Raw genomic sequence first — 12,490 nt, 5'->3', positions numbered from 1 at the left:
GGGCTGCTGACTATAGGGTCACAAAGAGTCAGACATGGCTGAGCATACTTACACACACATTTGTTGTAATGGTTATAATTCCCTATAAAAAAAAATGGTTTCATAAAGTGCTCACTGTTTGCTTGGCTTTTTCTCGCTCATCTAGTGGAATAAACCACATGTGAGATCTTTTTGAAACTGACGAGCTCGTGGGTTCCACTTCCTGTTGTGAGGAGTTAGACATATCTCAAACTTACTAAAGTTCTCAAGATTGTTTTCATTCTTTCATGTAAACCAATTTAGGTTTCAAGTTCATGTCGATCAAGTGAAAATGCAATTCCCACTAATTTATTGTTCCTGTAATATGCAGCTCAGCTTCTGGTTGGAGGAAACAGTTTGAACACTTATACAGATTTTATGATCATTTGCCTTAGGAAAAGTTCTGTCTGAGGCATAGGGCTGACTCAGTGACTAAACTCCTTGCCCGTGTTTTAAAAAAAAAGTCTGAATAAAGTCCTGTCGGTTTTGAGTGCTCAGCCTGCTTGAGGTATCGTCCAGCCTAGAGCCCCACTTCTCATTAGTCCAGGTGCAAGAATCTAGCATAGACCAAGGCCTGTTTTGGGGCCATGTTGAGACAGAGTGTGCAGTTTGATAGAGGGTTTTCTCTAGAACCAGCCATCAGCTTGTATGGTAGAACTGGAAAGACCTTGTCAAATTGTGCTGTGCTGAGTTGCTTGAGTTGTGTTAGACTCTTTGGAGTGGACTCCATGGACTCCATGGACCATAGCCCACTAGGCTTCTCTGTCCATGCGATTTTCTAGGCAAGAATACTGGAGCGAGTTGCCATTTTCTCCTCCAGGGTATTTTCCCAACCTGGGGATTGAACCGATGTCTCTTATGTCTCATCTCCTGCATTGGTAACAGGAGATACCTTTACTCCTAGCATGACCTGGGAAGCCTGCTGCTGCTGCTGCTAAGTTGCTTCAGTCGTGTCCGACTCTGTGGGACCCCATAGATGGCAGCCCACCAGGCTCCCCTGTCCCTGGGATTCTCCAGGCAAGAACACTGGAGTGGGTTGCCATTTCCTTCTCCAATGCATGAAAGTGAAAAGTGAAAGTGAAGTCGCCCAGTCATGTCCAACTCTTCTCGACCTCATGGACTGCAGCCTACCAGGCTCCTGCGTCCATGGGATTTTCCAGGCAAGAGTACTAGCCTATAATTAATGGATGGAGGAGATTCACCTGCTCCCAGTCAGGAGGGATGGAGCGTGGGCTGCCTCCCTTCACGGATACTACAGTGTCCTCTCCTACTTTCTGTTCCTTTCTAAGCTGCTCTTTTTGTATCAGCTAATGTGATTGACCTTGTTCAGATGTGCCAGAATGGTCTAGGACTGCCTCTGTCCATAATTCCCTTTTCTTCCTACTCCCTGGTGGTTCTTAATTTGTCTTGAGAGCTTCCTGGGGTCTCCTGGACCCCAGATTCTCTTAAATTATTCCCACTGTCTAAATTGACTTACTCTCTTCTTTTTCAGTCCTGGCTGTCAGCTAAGTTCTAGCTATCAAAATAAAATACATTATCTGAACAATATATTTGGGTTAAAATATTTTGTTAATGGGCTTTGCTGAACTCAGAAAAAAGCCCAGGAGAAAGAACGTTGAAGAGAATAGTGGGAATTTTAGATCAGGATGCAGGTCAGTGTGGGAGGTATCTTATGAAGTAGAAATGACTAGAATTTGGTCAAAAATACCTACATTTTTGTTGCCTGTCACGACTCTAACAGGTCTTCTCTTGCCTAAAATTTAGGGCAAATATTGCCTTTGTCATGTCCATTTTTCAAAAGAATGATTTCTTTCTTCAAGAATAAAATTTTATTCTAATATTTGTAAAATAAAAAGTTAGTATGAGGTTTCTCAGGAAATACAGTTTAAGGCACTTTAACTTCATCACTGAAGTTAAATGATTAGAGAAATACATCTGAGAGAAATACAAATCCTACCTATCCTAAAACTTGATAGGAAATTTTTGTTTATTATATATGAAACATTTGTTTACATCTATAATCATATAATATTACCATGCATACATAAAGAATTTTTAGTTTTTAGCGCATTTTTGTGTACAACCATATTAAATACTTATGAGACTTATGGGATTGGATTTATAAATATCTTGATTTTACAAATGAAGGAAGTTGGTTTTGAGTGCTAAACTGACTTTTCCCTGGGTAACACAGCTACTAATTACAACAGCTGTAAGTTGATTTCAGGTCTCTGGATTTAAAAATCCCATCTTACTTCCACTCTGTCACATTCCCTCTTCAAAAATATAATAGAGCCATTGTAATTATTAAAGCAATAGTTAGATACAGAGGATATTAGCCAGGTGCATCTAGAATAACTTTATAAGCTCTTGTAATAGAATTGCATATCAATTTTTAGAACTCCTCTTCGATTATGTACATTTTTTTTCAAATTCTCCACTCAAAAGATTATGTCATTTAACCCTGACTGAATTCAGCTTAGATATAATGGAGGAAAAAAAAAAATCTCACACACATACAGAGCCAGTTGAAAGATTTTTTTTTCTGTTTTTGTTTATAGTCTGATGATTTTACTTGAATTGTTTAAAATGTAATGTGAAAAATGTATATTTCAGATATAGTATCTTTTTTCTAATTTGAATCTTAGAAGAGCTGGTATAAAATAGAAATTGGTAATTAATTTATCTTCCATAAGACAATATGTGAATTAAACCTGGCTGCAAATCAGAATTTCCCAATAAGGAGGGTTGATAGGTACTTACACCTCACCAAAAGAGGTTGTGGAACTTCTTTTTCTGGGATGGTTAATTCATGTGGTTTACATGCAACCCGATGGAGGTAGCAGGACCATGAATTTAGTAGTCTGATGTAAACCTGTAGTCCTGTGAGACTGTAATGGTTGTCTTCCAGGTTTATTTAAATAATTGTTGCTCTTTAGAAATGGCACAAAATAAAGCATGCTATAAGTTTTTCTTCTCTCACAAAGAATAAAAGGGGAGATATTTTTATTATTTTTAAGAACTTGAGTGAACGCTATCCTGTCATAACTAAAGTGGTAGTGAGAAAGGTGGTTGTGGGTGGAAACAGGAAACATTAGTGATAAATGCTGTGTTCCGTAGTTTTCAGGTGCAGCTAGATGTCTATTGATTCTAATTAGCACATTTTGTGCCTCAGCTAGTAAGCGCCCCTTTAGCTCTGCTGGGAGAGTCGTTTTTTTTTTTTTTTAGCTTCCATCCTGCTCATAAACACTGCCACCTCCTCCCTCCTTCTCTCTTTACAAATGTTACAACACAATCAGAAATTTCCTCTTTTCTCTCCTTCCTGCATTTCCAGCAGGTTCCCTTGCGTCAGAAGCAGAGAAAGAAAACTCAAGGTAATTAGATCTTTTGTTTCTTTATCCCCTATGTGTGTGTGTGAGTGTCGTGTTCTCCTGGATGTCTTCTTTGGGATCCGATGTTTGTCTGTCTTAATGCTAATACCAGGACGTGGATGGCAGATTAATGTGGGGTTCTTGTTTTTGGATCGATTTTAAGAAATGATGGCTTGCTGTTCATTTGGATTAATCCCCCGTGGTATGTCAATAGAGCTTACAAAGACTGGCACTGAGTCGGCAAGTGGCTGTGTTTCTAGGTGGGCATTAACCCTTTTCCATCTCTTGCATAACTACTGCTATTATTGTTGAAACAAGCTGGTTAGTGCAGTGATGTGCCTGCCAGAATCATGATTTTCATGTTTTCAATTTACTCGATTGAAGAACGTTCTTAGACTTACACCTGTATGTGTCTCACTGTTTCTTTGATCTTGTCCCTTCTAAGCACCAAATGAATGTTTAAAAATAAAATCGGTAAATTACTTTAATTTTCACATTTACTTTGCATAGATCTTGGTACAAAAATCCAACTTCCTGAAGGTAAACAGTGTACAGTTCCCTTTCACTCTGTCTTATAAATCAGGGTACAACGTTACGTACTTTTTCATGTACTTGTTTGCAGGTTTTTTCAGCATGAGTCGGAGGAGGATATCATGTAAAGACCTGGGGCATGCTGACTGCCAAGGGTGGCTCTATAAGAAAAAGGAGAAAGGAACTTTCCTAGGCAACAAATGGAAAAAGTTCTGGGTGGTCCTGAAGGGGTCGTCGCTGTACTGGTACAGCAATCAGCTGGTGAGTCCACTCTCTTCCTTCTCTTCCCTCTTCAACAAAGGGTGGGTCAGAGATCATGATGGAGCAGGTGGTCCCTATGGGAAAGATCATTTCAATTTCTGGGACTTGGAATAGAGCAAATAAACCAATAAGCTCTAGAAACTGTTTCTGTGGATATGTAGGTTTTTCTGTTGTACTTGGAGGAGAAAACCATCCCGCTTGACTAATCTTTGGTTGGAGAGGAGCATCCCAATGTATACCTGTCTTGAAGGAGGATTTCAGGGCCTGTTAATGTTACTCTGCCATGAGAGATGCTAATCATTTCAGGATTTCCATGGACAACACTTGCTATGGACACTTGACATTGCTAAAATCTCTACTAAAAAAAGGGTCTCAACTTAAAGAAAAGTTGAGGGTATAAACTGATTCTGTCCACAGAAGCTGTTTTCATTTTCCCTCCTTCATTATTTTCTTTTCCTCTGACCTTCTCTGTGGCTGGAGTGGGCAGGAGTTGGTTTTGGAATCTCTAACCTGTGTGCCAACATTGTGTCGCTGACTGTCATCTCTTGTTCTTTGGCATGTACGCTGATGGCTTTAAACTAATGATCCTTGGACAAGTCTTGATAAGAAAGTTGCCTAATTTATCCTGTAATAGGCAGTGTACTTTTGAGATCTATTTTGCAGGCAAGTTTTCTGTTGGAAAGGGCTGAAAATAAAGTTATTGTTAAAATGTGTAATGATCAAAATTTAAAAAAAAAAAAAAGTGTGCTGATCCTTCCTGGCTTGAGGCATTCTGAAAACAATGATGTTGTTGAATATTGAGCAGAGACCTTTCACAGAAGAACTCTCTCCACTAACCCCGAGTAGCCAACTGCTGATCTAAGGAGAGCTTGTTTCCCGTTTTGGTTGAGTGAAGGTCAGCAATGGATGTCCTTTAATCTATTAAGGGGAAATCATTTAAAAATTGACCACAAGCCAGAACAGTTCTTTTTATATGACACCATTCTTTTAAAACATCTTATGTATGCCCATCTCTTGAGCAACAGAGCTTTAGGGCAAATAACTTTATAAATGTAAAATAAGTGCCCTGTGTAGTTTGAAGGTGAAATTTTCAGCTAAGAAATCTACATTCACTGGCCACTAATCGAAAACTTGTGTATCCACATGACCCAAGGACCTGTCCTGTAAGGGTCTGGTTAAACTGCACTCAAATCCAATTCCAGTGCACTGGAATCAGCTCCCTCTCTTGTGCTTCTCTCTGTACGCCCCCTCCTCTGTCTCCTGCTGCCAAGTTTATTGCTTTGGTTTCACCCAAAACCTGGTACAAAATTCTTCACTGAGTTTTATAACTATATATTTTTGAGTTTTAGCAATTTTATTAAAGATTTGGGAGGTTCACAAGTAAGAACCACCTTGTAGAATATGTAATCCTCCACTGTCTCCTTTTCGCTCTTTTGTTCTCCTCTCCTGGATACATTCATCATCTCCTCTAGCATGGAATGGTTTCATCCAAATTAAGGCAACCTTGGGCTGGGCTCTCACCTTCTACCCTAAGGGGTTTTTCCTAAAAAATACAGCGTCCTTCTTCTTCTTCTTTTTTTAATGAGAAAGTTTAAGATTTGTTTACTTTAAACTTTCAAAGATGCAATACAGTATTATTTACTATAATCACAATATTGTACATTACATCCCTATGATTTATTTATTTTATAACTAAAAGTTTGTGCTTTTAGTATCTTCACCCCTGTTGCTCACCCCTCAATCTCCACCTCAGACAGCCACCACTCTGTTATCTGCATTTTTCAGCTTAGGTTTATTTCTTTTTTTAAAGATTCTACATAAAAGTGAGAGCATACAGTATTCATTTTTCTCTGTCTAATTTATTTCACTTAACATAGTGCCTTCAAGGTCCATCCATGTTGTTACGAGTGGCAGAATTGCATTAGTTTTAAAGCTGAATGTGTGTGTGTGTGAGCAGCTCAGCCGTGTCCGACTCTTTGCGACCCCATGGACTGTAGCCCTCCAGGCTCCTCTGTCCATGGGATTCTCCAGGCAAGAATACTGGAGTGGGTAGCCCAGTACCCACCTGGGATCTTCCTGACCCAGGGATTGAGCCCAAGTCTCTTGCACTACAGGCAGATTCTTTACATCTGAGCCACCAGGGAAGCCCGTTATAGCTGAATAATATTCTACTATTTACATATCTCAGTCAGTTCAGTTCAGTTGCTTAGTTGTGTCCGACTCTGCGACCCCATGGACTGCAGCACACTCACATCCTTTTAATCCACTCATCCATCGATAAACATTTGGATTGTTTCTGTATCTTGGCTATTGTAAATAATACAGCTTCCTTCTTAATGAAGGTTAATAAATTAGGGTTAATATAATTTTCTGCTTCTCATTTATAATGTTTTAGGCTTTTGCTTTTGGCTAGTTGTGGCAAGTTATAGTCTGGATCTTTTATGAAATGAGACGGCTTACTAATTTACTTTTTAATAGCTCTTTAGGAATTTTCTGAGACTGTTGGGAAGATTGGGTGCTGATGGAGCATAGCACATCTGTGGGAAGTAAAAAAGCTCAGATATAAGCCTGGCGTTAATTTCCTCGTTCAATTGCATTTTCCCTCCAATATGTTCTCGGTGCTGTTCCCGTCTTCATAGAATTGAATCCCCTCTGAACCACACATGGTTACAGAGTTGGCTTATTTGGCCTCATCAGTTCATTTGGCTTGTTTCTCTTAAGGGAGCAATGAATTACCTGTTTTAGGCATTAGGAATCTCATGCTTCCACAGGGACTAGCACTGTTGACAGAGACTTGATGTGAAAGAGGAAAAGGAGGGACCATCAGACCCCCTCGAGGCCCCCGTCCTCAGTTGCTGTCATACAAACACATAAAGCAATACTCAGGGAGCAAATGATGAATTCGAGCAGAAATAGATTAGCAACATTGAATGGAGATAAACTTATTGTTATCTGGCCAGAGAATTATCCTATTCAGCTAGTGGTATATAACAGAACAACCCTTTCAGCTCCCTAATTCTATGCTGTATTATAGAGGAGTCATCTCTACACACACACATACACACACACACACATACACCCTGACATCTTAATTATATGTTTGTTTGGGGGGAAAAAGTCTACTCAGTGAATACTTAATTTAAGAGTCATAGTCCTGCCATCCGTGTGAATATCAACTGTGAAGTAAGAGCCAAACACATACGCTCAGGCTGAGAACATTTATTTACTTTAAGCCACTCAAGGAATTCAGACTCAATAAAGTAGCTCCCAAGGCATCTATGCCTTATGAAGAAACTTCTTTTTCTTCTACCTTCCCTGTTGCCCATTCTTTTTCATACGGTAATGAAGCTGATGGTTTCATAGCCAGAGTCTCCTCTTATCAAATGCCTGCCAAATGCCAAGAGAGACTCGAGGTACCTTTCCTACATGTTTTTTTTTTTTTAACTCCTCCAAAATACCCTCTGAAGTAGCAGTTGTCACCTATTTTGAACGTTGGGAGAAGGCCGAGACTCAGGGAACTCACGCACATTCTCCAGGTGATCAGAGTCCTAACGGAGGGAAAACAGATCCCCTTAAGCCCCTTAGACGTCTCAGCCCCAGGTTTTGTCCTATGCCAACCTGACTCCATGCAGGGACCAGGACAAACTTGGTTCCGTGTGGTTCCCCGCTATTGTCTGCCTTCAGAGGGGCTCAGAAGGAGCAACTCTAGAAGTGAAACGTGAGGCTGGGCTTATGTGCAAGTGCAGCTGCTGTTGTGGCGTCCCTCTGCTTGTCGCGCTTGTTACCTGACAACCTGAGGAGATGCCACTCTCACCTCTCTCAGGGTTTTGTTATCGTCGTTACCTAGTAACCGACACATGGTGTACTTCCTTCTTCCACCACACTTTGATGCTTTAAAAAATGCTACGCAGATTTTCTTGAGAAAGGTCAAGTCCAGACATTCATCTATCGCTTTTCACACCCCATCTTACTCGCATAGAATCTCATGCTGCACACAAGAATTTATGGCATGTTTTACAAAACCATATTCAAGTTGAACAGCCTTAAAAATCCAGGCTGTTTAAAATCTTGGATTAAAGTCCACACAAGTGCTTTTCCTTGCCCCTGAAGTACCAGTTCATTTCCTGGCTACTGATAATCTCCTGGCCCATATCTGTCTTATTCTCCCTACCCTCTACACTGCCACCCAAGCTGCAACTGCAGAACTAATTTTAATTCTTTATTAATGGCATGTATGCCAGCTCTCTCTTTAAGCCTTTGCATATGCTGTTTATTGGCTCAGATAACTCTTTGTCTTCATCCTGTAAAGTCTTTCTCCCACTCAATCCCATCAAGCTTACTCCTCCTCCTAAATCAAATTTTAGTTTGAATAGCTGATCCTCTTAGTGTCCTTACCTTTCCTCTGACCCAGATTAGGCCACCTCTTCTGTGCCCACGGCAGCCTATGCTTAATACTTATTACACTTATCTTCCTCTTTTGTACATCTTGTTGTGTGTGTTTAGTCTCTCAGTCATGTCCCGCTCCATGTGACCCCGTGGACTGAAGCCCGCCAGGCTCCTCTGTCCATGGAATTCTCCAGGCAAGAATACTGGAGTGGGTTGCCATGCCCTCCTCCAGGGGATCTCCCCAATCCAGGGACTGAAGCCTGATGTCCCATATTGCAGGCAGATTCTTTACAGTCTGAGCCACCAGGGAAGCCTGTACATCTTGTTAGTCTTGCTGTTTTCCACTACTGATAATAATCTCTATAGAGCAAGACTGAGTATATCTTTAGCCCCTTAGGCGGTGTCTGACACTTACTAGGCACTCCTGTTGTATTTGTTGATTTTATAAATAAACAAGATTTAGGAATCACCAGCATTTATCTTACCCGTGGGGGTTTTGAGAAATGGGCTGGGGAGTAAAGACGGCTTTTGATGGAAAATGATTTTCCAGTAAAATAACATCTATTAAAAAAAAAAAAAATATATATATATATATATAGTCACACCTAGTCATGTCTGTTCTTAAAAATACAGGACAAGATCCAATTTGAGATTTGCTAGAAGGTTTCCATGGTCCCAGATGGGTCCCACACAGCTGCTTGCTCCCATTTTGTTAACGTCTTACTAGAGTTTATTTTATTAGATTCTTTCTAACCATGGCCTCTGGCTGAAAACGAGGGTTTATTGATCCAGATCACCAGGTTAGGGCAGAAATGTTGAAAGAGAGAAGGAAGACTTCCCAGGGAATCCCCTCCACTCGAGATTTTCACCTGGATTCCAGGCACATCTGAAGACTGATGTTTGGGATCAGCATCTTCTCTCTGGAAGAGAACAGACAAAGTTTTGAATTATTGTTTTCTTTCAGGCGTGTTGCTATGAAATAGTGACAGGATAGGTCCTGAAGATGTGATTACTTATTGGTGAAAAGTATCATATTTTTTCAGCTTTAAGATTTCCCCTTTTGCTATAACTTATTTTTCTTTTCTAAGAATTCTTCATTAAAAGTTTGCATAGTTCCTTGAGAAATATGTTGTGGATTTTATTTATACCCAAGACTGATCATATGGTAAATATTATATATATATATATATTATTTTGTTATATAACCCACTTAAAATCAGTGAGGTTCTTAAACGTTTCTGCTCACAGAGCATTTAATCATTTTGGTGGCGTATCTTCTTACTTTATCTAAGAGCATATGTGAGCTATCAAAATTCATCAAGGGAACATATGCATTAGGCTAGTATAAAACTTGGAGGCATTGCCTAAACAATTTAGGCTTTAATTACAAAGCACAGTTTAATATTAATTACAGATAACAGATATTAAAATTCTCTTTCTAAATGAGCCAAACATGAAAAGTTTATCATCTATCCTTCCATTCATCCACCTACCCACCCATTTATATATCCTCTCATCAGTATTTATTGAGACTTAAAAATAATTTGGACTAACTAGTAGATGTAGATGTTATAAGTGTAGAATTACAAATAAATGAGAGACTGCAATTCTTCACTCTATTAAAAGCTTAGAGACTGGTGCACACAAAGAGACCTGTGTAAATGACATGATCAAAGAAAAATTGGTGAAGAAATGGCTCTGAGAGTGAGAAATACAGATGAATTCTATAAAATTCAGGGTAAAGGGAAGTATTTTGGGTTGAATGTGGGAGAGTTCTGCCAAGCAACTTTTATTCCTGAAAGATTCTTCTCCCTTTCTATCTAGGAAGGTGTGTTTTTCCTTATCTCATCATTTCCCAAAGCTGTGTGATTTCCTTGGTCAAAGAAGCTAGCCTTCTTTACTGGATAAATATAATTTTCACCAACAAAAAAACATTGTTCCTGTGGATTGCAGTGAATTTAGAAAGTCTTTGTGGAGAAGATCAGCCTTGGAAGACAGTTTTTATTATTATTATTATTTTTTTTAAGGACAGAGGGTAGAAGGGTAGGCATTCCAGTCTGGGGACTAATGTGAACAAAGGAATGAAAATATAAATGAACTGTGCCAACCCATTGTGTTAGGCATTATACTGAATTCTCAGAAACCCTGGCAAGATAGAGTTTATTATTCCCATTTTTCAAGGCGTTTAATGCAGCTGAGGGAATTTAAGTAACTTGCTCAAACCTGCTTAAGGAGTAAGTGGCAGGACTGGAATTCGGAACAAGATCTACCAATACTAAAGTCAGGCTACATGACCTCCCCGTTGAGAGGTGAGCCAGGATCAGTAAGTGTGGCCCCAAATGCACATGGTAGGGATGTGGATTTGGTCAGTAGGCAGTAGGGAGCCACTGCAGATTCTTGAGTCTGAAGATGACCTCATGAAATTGGCTTATGAAAATACCAACCGAACAGTAATATAGGGGCTATGTGCTGTGCTGTGCTCAGTCGCTTCAGTCGTGTCTGACTCTTTGCGACCCATGGACTATAGCCCACCAGGCTCCTCTGTCCATGGGATTCTCCAGGCAAGAATACTGGAGTAAGTTGCCATGCCCTCCTCCAGGGGGTCCTCCCAACCCAGGAATCAAGCCCATATCTGTGGTGTCTCCTGCATTGTAGGCCTTTTCTTTACCCACTTAGCTACTTGGGAAGCCCATTAACACACTAAGACCCCCTAAACCTTTTTTCCCGTTAGCTCATGGTATCAGAAGGTGGAGAAGCAAACCTACAGATCTGTCTCTTGACTACCTTTTTAAGGCATGTGACTGGTTTGTTATCTGCTGCACACAGGCCTCCTGAATGCATGGTTTCTCCAGCCCAGCAGAGCCCCTTAAACTGCTGCTGTAAGTGACATTTGCAATAAGCAAGGGCACCAGTATAAAGACAAATACTAATGGAATAGTGGCAGAGCAGCATGTCACAAACTCCCATCAAGTACAGGACATAGAGTGAAGAACAGAACCAGGAGAAATCGTGTCAGAGCAGGGCTGGTAGGCAGTGCGAGTGGGCTGTGCAGGAGTGTCCTGTGTACCCACAGGAAGCCAAGAGATGCTCTCCATACCATGTTTCTACCAAAAAATGGGAAGAACGGGGTCTGACAGGAAAACATTCTATCCCTAAGTAAAAGCAGAGCTTGGTTCATGGACTCTGAATGCACATTTATGGCATAAAAGAATTTCAATTCTCTGTCTTCATAAAGCAAAAATCTCAAGTCTTTGTGATTGAGTTTCACATTAACTGGCACTTTATTTTGCTTAAAACCTAAACGTTATCAGTTTGAGAAGAAATCCACTGTGATAGATCTCCCCATTTTAATTCTAGGGTTTCTTCTTTTGATCCTTGGTAAAATATTTTTTATCTAAGAAACAGAATAGATACATGTATACATATTTAAAAACATGAACCACCGGAGAACGAAATAGGAAATCAAGGAAGATTTAAGTTCTGGGGGAAATCAAGAAAGATTTAAGTTTTGGCGGCCCTTGATTTTTTTGTAAATTCTTTGAAGACTGTAGCAGAATAAAAGGATCACTGGCTCCGAGTCTCCTAGAGATAACAAGTGATGAAACTAAAAACAAACAAACCTACCTACCTCCCCAAACAAAGTCACCTCAATTCCTTGCCCTGCCCCACAGTAAAAAACATGCATATCTTTAGTAGCAGTTCAGAGTTCATCTTTATCACCTATCCGCCTCATCAGTGGACGTTTAAAGCCATGATTTTTTTAGACTTCCAAATTTTTGTATATAGAATATAAACTTGTATTAGATGACAACTGATTTTTTAAAAAAATTCAGGTAGAGAAAGAAGCAATAACTTTTAACTAACACCTTCTCCATTTTTTATTACTGTTCAACTTGCTACCATTTAGCAAAAAGCAAAATTTT

General features: G+C 39.8%; 1 protein-coding gene across 4 annotated transcripts in view; it reads left to right on the top strand.

Moving 5' to 3' along the window:
- IPCEF1 (interaction protein for cytohesin exchange factors 1) overlaps nt 1-12,490 on the top strand; it is a 167,811-nt gene that overhangs the window by 86,993 nt on the left and 68,328 nt on the right. For 2 of the 4 annotated variants that reach the window (XM_027551900.1, XM_027551899.1), the window contains 2 exons: nt 3,353-3,392; nt 4,012-4,181. In XM_027551900.1, the coding sequence (XP_027407701.1) occupies nt 3,353-3,392; nt 4,012-4,181 (210 nt within the window). Of the gene's footprint in view, nt 1-3,352; nt 3,393-3,431; nt 3,650-4,011; nt 4,182-12,490 lie in introns of those variants that run through there. The other 2 variants (XM_027551901.1, XM_027551902.1) reach the window with 2 other exon arrangements.

This window comes from Bos indicus x Bos taurus, chromosome 9, assembly GCF_003369695.1.
Source record: "Bos indicus x Bos taurus breed Angus x Brahman F1 hybrid chromosome 9, Bos_hybrid_MaternalHap_v2.0, whole genome shotgun sequence".
NCBI lineage: Eukaryota > Metazoa > Chordata > Mammalia > Artiodactyla > Bovidae > Bos > Bos indicus x Bos taurus.
Note: the sequence above shows the minus strand (reverse complement) of the source record. Positions and strands in the feature narration are given on the sequence as shown.